Below are 14,261 nucleotides of genomic sequence, written 5' to 3'. Positions count from 1 at the left end.
GTCAATAAATCAGTGTGATGTATTTGTATTTCTCATCACATACATAATTTGTTTGTATTGCTTTATTAGACCAACAGGGGTCGCATATTAGTTTTTATTGACAAATGTAACATTTAAGTGTGAATTAACAGAACCTCGAATTACAAGTTCAAGCTAGGAGGCCTGTTATTGAACTAGTAGTGCAGTAACAGAGAATCATAAGTTTGAGTTCGGGTTCGAATATACAATATAAACTTCTCTCATGTGTTAAACAGAGGCGATTATCCGCTAAAGATTTCTGGTTAATCTACACTAGCTGATGACCTACTAACTCGAAATGTACACTGCATCTTCCAGAAAAAATGATGCTACAAGCAGCGCGAGGTAGATGGTATGTGTATTCTGAAATTGCAGAGCCAAAACCAGTGGTTAGCATCTCATTTTCACACAGTCATAAGTCTTACAAGGATCCAGTCTTCATTTTCTTTTCTTTGTTTCTGTATACTCTTGTTTTACCGATTTTTATCAACAGTTTCCCGAATTTCCTGAACTAAAACGTTATCGCTTTACACCCTATCGGTAATTGTCTCCTCATACATAGCCATATGTGTACCAAATTTTGTGCAAATTCCATAACTATGCTGAGAAAACACATACTACATATATAGTTTCTTCTAGGAGAACAATGTCACCTTCATACCTCATCAATGGCACTTTTGTATTCTCGATTGGAGCGTGCATTCGCCATTTCCTTCTCCACAAAAAGTTAACCGGCAATATTCATGGACTGCACTTCTCTTACACACTATTTAACCTTAGTTAGCTATAATCAGTTTTTGCAGGAGTTATACTTAAGCATGTATCTCTCTACCGTATTCTATAACCTTCGCAATTCTGACTGTCGTATTCCACATTACATAAGTGATGAATTTTTATTAATTTTGAAATGCAAATTCCAAATTATTCTTGGCTGTCAGTACCTCATGATTATTCATTCGTATTTTTCTATAGATTTATACAGGCAGCAAACTATGAAATTGCCATGTCCAGTTGATCATGTGGTGGCTCCTAGCGTTCGCCGATTGTAATTATTGCGGCAGGTTGAGTACAGTGTGTTTCTAGTACCGTAGTAGAACGGGAGTGTGTACTTACTATCGGCAGTCAGACCCCAACCGCTGACCGTAGCGGTCTGGCCCTCGAAGCTGTTGCCCGCCTGTGAGCGAGAAGGCAGGTTCACCAGCGCGATGTAACCTGCAAGAATAGAAAAATTTTTCAGATACAGGTAATTGATTCAAAGAAAATCTTTTTGAAATGAATATTCACCCTTTAGCGGAATGTGAGCTACTGCTGGCAGGTTAAAACTGCGAGCCGGCCCTACACACAATTTTGATCTGCCAGGAAATTTCCTTTCACGTGCCCCAGATTTCTTGCAGGAGTGCTAGTCCCGCAATGTATGCAGGAGAACTTTTGTAAAGTTTGGAAGAGAAGGTTCTAGAGGAAGTAAAGCTGTGAGGGGAGGAGGGCCTCGTGAGTGGTGCTTGGATAGCTCAGCCGCTAGGGTACTTATGCGCGATGGGCAAAGATCCCAAGTTCGAGTGCTGGTGTTGCACTCGGTTTTAATCTACCAGGGAGTTTGAAAATGCTTTTACCTTCCCAAATATTTCCCTGGAAGAATCGATACTTAGAACCCCTGGAGGAATCAGTTCCCAGAGTCTATGACAATATTTTCTTGAAAACATCGGATTAATTTAGTACGTGAATAAACGTACGACATATACTTGGTTTTGAAATGTCGTTGATCGGAATAATTACAATGAATTCGAAAAATGTCAGCACTCAACTTACAGTTTCTGAGAAACCAAACTTTTTTAACTACCTAAATAAATTAATACTATTAAGTGCAAACCACCGTCTCTTTATGTTTTTTAAGAAGTATTAGTGCAGAAAATTTCCTATGACATTTATTTCGACCTTAACTGTAGATGATAAAACGACATTAATTCAAAGACACGATGCATTTCCAATGGAAATTTTCGTGCTATTTCTTATAACTGATCTTTCCGCAAAAGAAATAGATTGGATGTTTCGTTTAAAAGAGTAACTTCATGTTCATAGAAGCTTTGTGTAAATCAGTTAGATCAGCTAAACTATCCAAAAATCTGTGCCTATAAGTGGATTCCAACAAGCAAGGGACAAAGCTAAAAATAATCACGAAGGACTTGTTTACGTAGGGATGTCAAAACTTATCGTGAAGACCAATTACACTGAGAGGAGCCATTAAAATCTGCCGAAAAAGACATTATGTTTTTATGAATATAAGCAATGATTCTCAGAACCTGTAAATCAAGTACAGTCCGATGTTTTTAAGACAAGCATCAAAAATAAAAGGATTACTCCTCAAACCAAGAATTTCGTTGGTTATACATTACGAAAAAGACGTAGGAATCAGATTTTTTCTTCAAGAAGGGCATATATTATAGAGTAAAGGTACAATAAACTCCAATAAAAACATTACGATTGTTCTCAGATTGTGAATTTGTTTGATGTGAGGTGTACAAGATATACTCGTAGATATAAACTAATCAGCCAGACCGTTATGACCACTGCCCACCGTGAAGCTGGATGCCACCAGGTGGCCCTGCGGGCACGTGACGCGGTAACAAAAGTATGTAAGTGGAGCACACACGGACTGGGGATCACCCTCGAAAAGATATAACCTGCAGATGCGGAAGTCCATAGAGATATGAGACTTTGACGAAGTACAGATTATTATTACGCACAGCCTGTGAACGAGCAACTCGAAAACGGCGAAGCTGGTGGAATGTTCACGTGCCACTGTCGTGAGCATGTACGGAAAGAGGTAGGACGACAATGGAACTACCACTAGACTTTTCACAGAAAGTGGGTCCGGAGGCTTCCCTGCTCTGTAAAGTAGGATAGATGATGGTCTGTGGCATCTCTGTCCAAAGAACATATTGCTGGTGCCCGCACAAGTGCTCCTGAGCACATGTTTCGTCGTACATTGTGTAACAGGGAGCTCCGCAGCGGACCATCCCTACGTGTTTACATGTTGACCCGACGACATCGTCATTTACGATTGCATTGGGCACGGTAACATGGGGATTCGACCGTCGATCAATGGATACTTTTAGGTTCTTCGGGTGAATCTAATTTTTCTCCAGTAGGTCGATGAACGTCACCACAAACGCCGTCATCGAGATGAACGAGGGCCCGGAATATGCAGTGCGCCACGTACGCAGGCTCGTGGGATCAGTATTATCCTATGGGAGACATTCTTCTGCGGCTGCATGGGACCTTTGGTAGTAATCAAAGACGCGCTGATAACTGCGAGCGACCTGCACCACTTCACGCTTGATGGCTTCCCTGATGGCTGTCATCTTTCAGCAGTGTAATTGTCTGACTCTCGGAGCCAGAACCGTGCTACAGTGGTTTGAGGCTCATTATAGTGAACTCATGTCGATGTCTCGGTGACCAAAGTCGCCTGATGTAAATATAATTCAATCCATCCCGGTCGCTATCGGGCTCCGTCACTGCGTACGCAAATCAGTGGCCCGTTATTTACGCGAATTGCATGATCTGTGTGTAGGCATCTAATGCCACATACCTCCACAAACTTGCCAACAAACTTTAGGATTCTTGATACACAGAATTAGCGAAGTATTGCGTTCCAAAGACGGACAAACAAGCTATTAACCATGTGATCATAATGTTTTGGCTCATCAATGTACAATCAATTATTGACACATGAAAATTTGTTCCAGACCGGGAATCCCAGCTTATCACGACCTTCGGCTATTGCACGCGCTCTGTGGACCCACTCAAACCTCGATATGCCACACTGTCAATATCCACTAACGCACATAATGTAATTTCCGCAGCATGGAAAAAGCAGTGCTATTATCGTCGTTTTTAGCCCGTCTACGCACGCAATCCTTATTTTATTTAGCATGTCTGAAGGAAAAGACAATGCTGACAATACACGGCTGTATCAAATATCACGAAACTTGTTCGCAGATTGCCAATTTTCAACGTCAACTGTAGTACGTATAGATATATGTATAATCTATTAGTGACACGTCAAATTTTGAGCCGTGTGATGTTCCAGTTCCTACATTTTAAAAAGTGAGAAATAACACATAAATTTGTATGTCCTGCTGAAAATTACAAAACTGATGTAAGACTACTCTCAAGTATCACCCAACAAAGCAGACTGGTTCCGTGTCAGAGTGGCAGTAGTATCCTAGAAAGAAGAGGTAGATGTATAAATTATCTACGCTCCGTTATCGTTAGAAGAAAAGCATCTTAACTTTTTAATCGAGTACTGAGCTATAAATTGACTGGGTGTTGTAAAAGTGCAGAATGACCTTTCTTTCTCTTTCGTGCCTACATTGGTAGCTGTTTTCTGTAAGATATTGCGAGTTTTCTTGGAATGTGTGCAGTAATCTATAGTCAATTATTCAGCGATTTTCTATACGTTTCTTCGCTACGAGGCATTTGATATTTATTTAATCTATGTTTTATAGTCAATCAGAGTTTGTATTATCCAGCAACATTGCCACAATATTACAATTTACTGCACTGTTTTTAATATAGTGGCAGCAAAAACATACTGCTCACTTGGGCTGGTCAGAAGCAGTCTAAAAATCTTTTGAGGGTTTTCAGGGTAGGTTGTGCTAAAAAATCATTGTTAACAAAACAGCATCGATGTTAGGCAATCAGGCCGTTGAGTGCGCAAATTCAAGCGGCTTGCCAGATGCAATTAGACTCAGTTGTCCTCATGGCGTAGATGATAGCGAACGAGACTGCTCAGGCTTTGGTTTGGGTTCTATCCTTACTGCCTATGTCCAATTTTTGTATCGCTCTCTTGTTCGGTTTTAGTAAAGCAAATGAAGAACACATTTAGCGACGCCGTCTTAGGTGGGCAGCTTGAATTTGCGCCCGCAACGGACCGATTGGCTAATTTAACCAACAATTAACTCGGAAATGGCGCAAAGTATAGCATTTTTCATAACAATTAATTCTCAGCACAATCTTCCCTTCAATACCCTTACAAGCTTTTCAGACTGTTCCCGAACCGCTCTGCATTAGCAATGAAACAGTGCTGGTTGTGTTGTGATTATGAAAAATCATTTGGAAGATTCTGCATACGATCATCTGGATTTCAGTGTAGTTTTTTAAAGTTAAAATTCAGTGAAAAAAGGTTTACGCAAATATGCTTAACACGGAAAATCTGTTAGCATGACGTAAAACTGCGTTCACAACGAAATATGGAGTAATTTCATACTTTTTTAACTCGAAAAAATTATTATCTTCAGATGAACAAATATAGGCCCACCTTCTTTCTGAGTCGCGACGATACTCAAATTTCTTGACTTTTTTCGTTAGGCCGAACAAAGTAAACCATGGCTCCTCTTATTGCTGTTATCGCTTGTCTTTAGGTACTGGCATTGCTACAGAACTTCAAATTCGGCGATTAGTATGTTTTGTGAGTTGAAAGCAATGAATTTTGTGTCAGAATTGCTCATGTTGTTTGTTTTTATACACAGCTGCTGTAAATTTATTTTACACTCGCAATTGCAGAAAATCGAGCCAGAACAAATCGAAATTTTCCATGAAATGAGAATAGAGCTACAAAGCCACTTGATGAAAGATGAGAGTCAGAAAAGCAAATCAGAAAAGAGATTGGCTTTGTTAAGTACACACTGTCAGCGTTAATTAAAAAATTAGAAATCAAGCTAAGGCAATGTTTGAGAGCAATATTTTCCAGTCGTGGATAGGAAATATAAGAACTGCTAAACACGCTGTGTTGCTTGTTTCGTTCAAACAAGTTAGGTCGCAGAATGCACCCATATCAGACCCCTTTTTTTGCTGGAGAAAGCTGATTAGTTAGTGTATCAAATGAATATTGAATTTTTTGCATATGCAGAAAGCGAACACCACAGTGTTCAAAATTCTTACTACAACTACAGATATGAAGCAAAAAATGTTTACAGCACAGTCGAAAGCAGCTTCATTTACAGTCGTTTACCCGATAAAACTATCATTCATGTGGAGTCGGTTCAGGGAGGAAAATCTTTAAAGGTAGGTCTATGGTACTAGTAGGATGCAATGCGGATGGCTCTCAAAAAGGTAATAATTTGTCTGTCAGACACGTTTAAAGTCATTATGTTGAAGTAATATGAGACCAGTAAAACATTGTGGATGGTGGTTGATATATTGACAGACTGGATTTCCAAATTCGATTTTCAAAAAACATTAAGTCCAGAACACCACGATATTACATTAACAGCCATAGAGCTTGTACAGGATAGGCAGAAACAGTGTGGAAAACCTGAAAGAGTCTTGTAGGGTAGATTATGCTGCGAACTGGTTGTCCAGAAAGAAGTCTGATACCTCGCGCCGTTTCCGAGTTAATTAGCAATGAAGTTGGCCTGTCGGCCCGTTGCGCGGGCAGATTAAAGGGGCCCGCCAGAGACGATGTCGTCAAATATGATCATCGTTTGGTTTCCTGAATCCGAACGTAATAGCGGTACAAAAATTGGACGTAGGTGGTAAGGATCAAACCCGAACCAAAGGCTGAGCCGTATAGTACGCTATAATTTATGCTTTTGGAACGACTGACACTAATTATTGTATCCGGCGAGCCGCTTGAATTTTCGCCTGATTGTCTAACTTCAACGCTAATTAACTTGGAAACGAGCAACGTATCGAATCTCCTTTCTTAACAGTTATTTCACAGCGCAACTACCCTGCGCCGACCGGGATGGCCGAGCGGTTCTAGGCGCTACTGTCTGGAAGCGAGTGACCGCTACGGTCGCAGGTTCGAATCCTGCCTCGGCCATGGATGTGTGTGATATCCTTAGGTTAGTTAGGTTTAAATAGTTCTAAGTTCTAAGGGACTGATGACCTCAGGAGTTAAGTCCAATAGTGCTCAGAGCCATTTGCACCATTTTTGCACAACTACCCTGCAACGCTCTTAAAGGCTTTTCAGACTGTTTCTGACCAGCCTGTCTATTGCCTACGAGAACCACAAAACCGCAATCGTGCGATCACGGCATTACACAAAACTTACTTGTAGTTGTATCGAAGTTCAACTAAGTACCTGGCTGTTAAAATTACGAACAGCTTCAGTTGGAAAGACCACACAGATAATATTATGGGGAAGGCGAGCCAAAGGTTGCGTTTCATTGGCAGCACACTTAGAAGTGCATCAAGTCCACTAAAGAGACAGCTTACACCACACTCGTTCGTCCTCTGTTAGAATATTGCTGCGCGGTGTGGGATCCTTACCTGGTGGGATTGACGGAGGACATCGAAAGGGTGCAAAAAAGGGCAGCTCGTTTTGTATTATCACGTAATGGGGGAGAGAGTGTGGCAGATATGATGCGCGAGTTGGGATGGAAGTCATTAAACCAAAGACGTTTTTCGTCACGGTGAGACCTATTTACGAAATTTCAGTCTCCAACTTTCTCTTCCGAATGCTTAAATATTTTGTTGAGCCCAACCTACATAGGTAGGAACGATCATCGAAATAAAATAAGAGAAATCAGAGATCTAACAGAAAGGTTTAAGTGTTCGTTTTTCCCGCGCTCTATTCGGGAGTGGAATGGTAGAGAGATAGTATGATAGTGGTTCGACGAACCCTCTGCCAAGCACTTAAATGTGAATTGCAGAGTAATCATGTAGATGTAGATGTAGATGTAGAAGCACAAGAATTCTCCATCAGTGTAATGGGAGGAGGGAGGGGTGCATTACGCATGTTGCGTTCTGAGTGGACGTTACTAACACGAAATACTATTAATGAAATATTTTGGGAAATATTTTAGAAGGGCATACAAAATGGTTATAATGGCTCTGAGCACTATGGGACTTAACATATGAGGTCATCAGTCCCCTAAAACTTGGAACTACTTAAACATCACAGACATCCATGCGCGAGCCAGGATTCGAACTTGCGACCTTAGCAGTCGCGTGGTTCCGGACAGAAGCGCCTAGAACCGCTAGGCCACCGCGGGCGGCAAGGGCGTACAGTATCACCATTACACTCGCCAACACTCTACTAATACACACACAACTCGCATATCCGCAACAGACGGGGCCAGTACACGCAAAGGAAATACTGAGCGATCACTGGGTTCGTATTATTGGCAGGCTGTTCATGGGAATTATATCATATCCTTGGGGCGGCAGTAGTTTTGCAGTAGTCCTGCAGTCAAGGCGGATAAGAACCTTCAGCGATGCATTCTAACAACACCTTTGTCGATAGGCAGCTAAATATCCCAGTCAACAATGTCATATGACATTTGCATTTTTATTCGATGAACTTGCAGTCGATGGGAATCTCATTTCCCCGCTGTCACTGGCGCAAACGCGAAGCCAGTTCTGCATACATTCCCACCGCGTCGCTCCTAAAACAGTTCAGTGTAGTCTTGGGGTCAAATAATCTAAGAAATTTGACCTCGGTGGTATCGTTATAGCTTCAGGAAAGTAACATACTGAAGCAGCCACCTCTCAAAGGAATCAACGCCTTGAGGTAGTCCCCTACATCACAACCAAAACGTCTCTCACTTTACTATTTTACCATTTTAAGTATTTTATAACATGATGAAGCAATACGCCGTGAAGGATTTTAAGGGGATGGCAACGAATTTGACAGTTAATACTGCAGTTCCTGTCTCCAACACATCATAAACGCAGAACACCATTAAAAAGATGCTCAGCTGTTTAAAAGCTCTTTAGAGTGGCGAAATGGATAAAACGATGGACGATATCGAACAATTCGTCGAAAATTTGATGCTGGAAATGATACTTCAAAATTCAGTAACATACTAACTATAAACTTTCAAAAAAATAGTTTGCACTTACAAGAGTAAACTTTAGCAGGAGGTCGAATTTCTGACGAGCGAGATATCGCAGTGCTTAGCACAGTAGACTTTCATTCGGGAAGACGACGCTTCAGAAAAGCGTCCGGCCATCCACGTTCAGGTTTTCTGTGATTTTCGAAAGTCCCTCCAGGGAAATGTCGACACGGTTGCTTTGGGAATGGCACTGCCGAATTCCTTCTGTAATCCGAGTCCGTGCTCTATTTGTAATGATCACGGTGTAGACGGAGAATTAAACTCCAATGTTTCTTTTGTTTCATCGTTTAACATGGAATTCTTTTAACTCCAAAAAACATTTCAAACCCCTTCAGGTTCGTGTTAAGCACTTTTCACTGTGTTATTCTTACAAATGTCCATGTACAGAACTAAATATAATAATTATACGTTGCTTGGAACACGTTCGATGTCGCTTCGCAACATTCTCAGGTAGTTAAAGGTTCAAATGGTTCGCCGGCCGCAGTGGCCGTGCGGTTCTAGGTGCTACAGTCTGGAACTGATCGACCGCTACGGTCGCAGGTTCGAATCCTGCCTCGGGCATGGGTGTGTGTGATGTCCTTAGGTTACTTCGGTTTAATTAGTTCTAAATTCTAGGCGACTGACGACCTCAAGAGTTAAGTCGCGTAGTGCTCAGAGCCATTTTTTTTTTTTTCAAATGGTTCAAATGGCTCTGAGCACTATGGGACTTAACTTCTGACGTCATCAGTCACCCATAACTCAGAACTACTTAAACCTAACTAACCTAAAGACAAAACTTCCTGGCAGATTAAAACTGTGTGCCCGACCGAGACTCGAACTCGGGACCTTTGCCTTTCGCGGGCAAGTGCTCTGCCATCTGAGTTACCGAAGCACGACTCACGCCCGGTACTCACAGCTTTACTTCTGCCAGTAACCTAAGGACATCACACACATCCATGCCCGAGGCAGGATTCAAACCTGCGACCGTAGCGGTCGCGCTGTTCCAGACTAAAGCGCCTAGAAGCGCTCGTCCACCCCGGCCGGCAAGACACAAAGGAATCAGAGACATGGCCGCAAGCGGAAATTGATTTAAAACAAAGAGTAAAGTTGAAAATATGTGTCGGACCAGGATTCGAACCTTAGTCTCCAGCTTACGAGGCACATGCACTGATCACTGCACCATCGGCATACACTAGCCAGCTCAGTTACACGGAGTACTCTAGCACTCGTGCCGTCAACCCCAAAGTCTCTACTTTTCCACACAGTACTAATGTAGCGCCGCTTGCCCGTTTTCCTCATTACTCACGGCATTTTGTCGATTCCTGTTAAGAGATCATTGACAGAAGATTAAAATGAGGACGGGCAACAATGTCTTCAGTGTGGATTTATACCAGACCTGAACTCTTCCAGAAATCAGCGAAATACCGCCTGTAGTGAGAATAATAGGCAACTGGCGCTACATGAGTAGTGGGTGTATAAGTTGAGATTTTCGGTCTGGCGTGTGGCGTGGTAGGGTATTCCGTGCAGCTGGATGACCACTGTGTCCAGATGGTGCAGTGGTCAGCCCATCTGCCTCTGTAAGCACGAGACCTGGGTTTGAATCCCAGTCTGGCACAAATTTTCAACTTTCCCCATTGATTCAACTCAATGCCCGCTTGCAGCCAATGTCTCTAATTCCTTGGCGTCTTAATTCATAGTGGCTGCTGGATCAAAAAATTGTGTCTCTCTTTTTTTAGATGTGTCCAAAAAACAGACAATATAAGTATATTCGGTCTTAAGCAGTGTCAAAAACAGTTCAATTTTATTTGTGTATACGCTAAATTATGGCCACAAGTGTGGACTTACTGTTGAGCTGCACGTTGGTGCCCAGGAAGATGACGGCGATGTCGTTGTTGAGCGTATTGGCGTTGTAGCCGGAGTGCACCGACGTCGACCTGGTGCTGATGGTGACGCGGCCAGACTCGCTGCCGCTGCGACGGATGCCTCCCAGGCTCACCGCCCACGTGCTGAACCTGTCGCAGCGAAACGCCACGTTACGGTACAGATCACCATCAATGAAGGAAAAAGGTACTTTTTATTTTCGTACTCAACATTCACGAGAATTTTCTGTCTTATTCTTCTGTTCTGTTAGCCTTAGCCCCGTCTAGTATGGGCTCTGCTGTCAAGATTTCACAGATTTTTAAAATTTAGCAGGTTTATATTTATTTGACTTTTTCGGCCAGATACCCTTCATGGCCCCACTCCCCCGCCACCCACCAAGCGAGGAAAGTTGTGAGCACCTCCTGTCTGCGAATCGTGTGAACTTTGTCCTGTGTCAGATCGTATTTCAACTGTTTTTGTATCGCATTTTCCGAGGCGGAATTTGAGGACCAGACCAATGAACCTAAACGAGCCTATTTGACTAAACAAGCGTGGAAAACTACTCACAGGCAAATTTTCTGTACTTATCTATATTTCAATTTAGTAGTCGCAATTATAACTGCAACAGCTGAAAGGATAATAAAAAAAAAACGAAATCTCTGACATGTGCCGGCCGGGGTGGCCGAGCGGTTCTAGGCGCTACAGTCTGGAACCTCGCGACCGCTACGGTCGCAGGTTCGAATCCTGCTTCGGGCATGGATGTGTATGATGTCCTTAGGTTAGTTAGGTTTAAGTAGTTCTAAGTTCTATGGGACTGATGACCTCAGACGTTAAGTCCCATAGTGCTCAGAGCCATTTGAACCATTTCTCTGACAGGTGTACGAGTGTAAGGTAGTAGAGGTCAGGTTGGAGAACTATGGGGCTGGTAGTGCAAACCGTCCGATGCCAGTGCCAATCTGGACCGATGTAACTCTTGCCGAATGCGTATTGGAAACCCTGGTGAAAACTACTATCTCGCTTGACAAGAGAGCCGTCTGTTGTTGCTTCCAGCGCCTTCTTGGTGACAATCTGAGAACCCTTTGGCACTATAAAGTACAAAATTGTTAAGATTTTCGTGGACATTTGTTGACAGATTGGCTGTTAGCTTCTGTCTCGGGTTCTTCAACTAACAGTGGTTTGATGATTTTTTCGACGTTTCGTCAGCACGAGTGGTTGGCATTGTCAAAGCTTCACCCTGAACTGCTGGTGGGGGCTGGAGTCGAGCTCGCGCATGCGGTTTGTGGCGGGTAGTTGTAATTGAACTGAAGCTACTCACAGTCGTCCAGTGTGAGCTGTAATTATTGTGTTAAGTCAAAGTTGGTAGATACACTAATGCGTCAATGCAAAACAGATTTTCGCTGGAGAAAAAAAAATTGTTCCAGTTTCGACCACCTGGTGCAAATCTCGCCCTGTGAATGCAAGAAAGACCTACAGAAAGGTTTCCATATGTAATGGATTAGGAACGGGACGTGGGAAAAAGGGCAAACAAATGAATAAGGTGTATTGTTGATTTTATTATAAGCCGACACTTACACAATTTGTTCAATATGAGCGCTGGAGACGTCGACAGATGCTTGATCTCTAAAACATAATCGATGTTGCTCGCAGCAGCTCCGGTAGAAACTAAGCAACGTGTTCTTGCATTCTGTTATCCAGTTCAGCCAAAGACCGAGCGTTTCCTGGTAAAAGTTTTCTTTTAGACATCCGAAAGCCAAAAATCACATGTATTCAGATCAGATGATCTTGCAGGCCATGCATCTGTAAAACATCTAGAGCTAAGACGTCCATGGAAGGGTGTGTTAAGCAGACCTTTCAGTGGACGAGCGCCATGAGGTGCCGCCCCACCTTGCATGAAAACAGTGGTTACCACAAAGTTGCGCTTTTTCAATGCTGGAATCACATGCTGCACAAAAAGGCATCGATAACACACAGACACCGCGGTATCCTCTTCAAACAACAACGGACCACTAACAAAGATGCTCGTGAATCCATATCATACAGTCACATAGAGCGTGTGCAATGGCTCTTCATGCACAGCACGCGATTTAAAGTAGCCCGGTTTCGGCACTTCTCTGTATTCACTGCTCCATGTAGTGTAAAATGTACCTCGCAATTCCACAGAATATTGTCCAGCAAAATGTCATCTAACTCGATCCGCACCAGAAACCGAAGAGCAAATTCAGAATGGTATTACGGATCATGAGGTTTCAATTGCTACACCGTTTAGGTTTTGTACGGGTAGCATTATGTCATACACCGCAAAACTTTCCGTGCTGTTGACTACGGGATGGGCAACTCTAGTGACACTGCACGGGCACTAGTACCACCTGGGACATGTGCTGAACGGTTACTTACAGCAACAGGAACCTCGTTAACAACTTCCAATGGGATAGGAAGCCTTCCTCTTTCAGGTGCGTTCTCAAGCTCACGTGTGTTTTCGAATTTAGTTAACGTCTTTAAACCGTTTAATGACATCCGGTCTCTCCTCAGATCTTTCAGTTGACGATACTCTCTCAATGCAGCAATGTATTTGCTGCCGTTGATGTAAATCAGTTCCTCTCTTCTCCATAGCTATAATAGTTATAATCTTCACTCACGTTATGGCTTGTCAAATGATAGCATGTATGTCATACCGTCATAGAAATCGTGTACAGCGCCAGATTTGAACCTGGTGGCAAACACTGTAATTAATCTTTTCTCCAGCGTCAATGGGTTCTGCATTAACGCATAGCATATTTACCAAGTCTCGCTAATGTATAATAATTACAGCCCACACTGTACGTCCATGTGTAGCTGCAAATATTATAACCACAGCAGTATGTTTCTGGCGCGCCAACGTCCTAGGGCTTCTCCGTGGACATTACTTGCTTACTTCACTTTACGCGATCAGGCCCAGAGGACCGTGCGCTGCTACAAGGTTCCTCCTCCAAAGGGTTCTGTTTTGTGCCTCCTGGCGCCAATCATTCTCTATTCCAATCTGCAGCAAGTCCTCATGGATTCCATCCCTCCATCTCTTCTTTGGTCTTCCTAGTGGGAGTCTTCCACAGGGAGTAAAATCCATAGCTTTCAAAGGCCTAAGGCATTTATACATCCGAGTGACATGTCCTGCCCGTAAAAGGGGCTTTGTTCTGATCAGTCCTACAATATTTGGTCTATTGTAGCCTACATTTCGTCTAGTTCACAATTATGTCTGGTCCTCCATTCTCCAGTGATCTCATCGTGTACCGGACCAAAGATCTTCCTTTAGACTTTCCACTCAAAAACAAGATTGTTCGTCTTTTTTCCGGACACTCCAAGTCTCACAACAACAGTACTACAGGTTGAAACATTGTTTTATAAGCTGGAGTTTGAAATTCCTCGAGAGACCATGCGATGCAAGAAGTTGACTGGGACCAAAGTATGATCGGCTGGGGGCTTGGTTGGTTCAAATGGCTCTGAGCACTATGGAACTTAACTTCTAAGGTCATCAGTCGCATAGTACTTAGAACTAATTAAACCTAACTAACCTAAGGACATCACACACAT

General features: G+C 42.8%; 1 protein-coding gene across 2 annotated transcripts in view; it reads right to left on the bottom strand.

Moving 5' to 3' along the window:
- The window catches only part of LOC126327862 (brachyurin-like), a 146,224-nt gene that overhangs the window by 6,987 nt on the left and 124,976 nt on the right, over positions 1-14,261 (bottom strand). Inside the window, exons 4-5 of one of the 2 annotated variants that reach the window (XM_049995925.1) lie at positions 10,683-10,849; positions 1,132-1,230 (exon numbers count right to left, since the gene is read on the bottom strand). The exons of the other annotated variant lie outside the window; for it this stretch is intronic. Coding sequence (XP_049851882.1) covers positions 1,132-1,230; positions 10,683-10,849 — 266 coding nt within the window. The remainder of the gene's footprint in view (positions 1-1,131; positions 1,231-10,682; positions 10,850-14,261) is intronic. 2 annotated transcript variants of the gene reach the window in all.

This window comes from Schistocerca gregaria, chromosome 2 (assembly GCF_023897955.1).
Source record: "Schistocerca gregaria isolate iqSchGreg1 chromosome 2, iqSchGreg1.2, whole genome shotgun sequence".
Taxonomy (NCBI): Eukaryota; Metazoa; Arthropoda; class Insecta; order Orthoptera; family Acrididae; genus Schistocerca; species Schistocerca gregaria.
The sequence above is the reverse complement of the archived record's forward strand: the minus strand, read 5'-3'. Positions and strand labels throughout refer to the sequence as shown.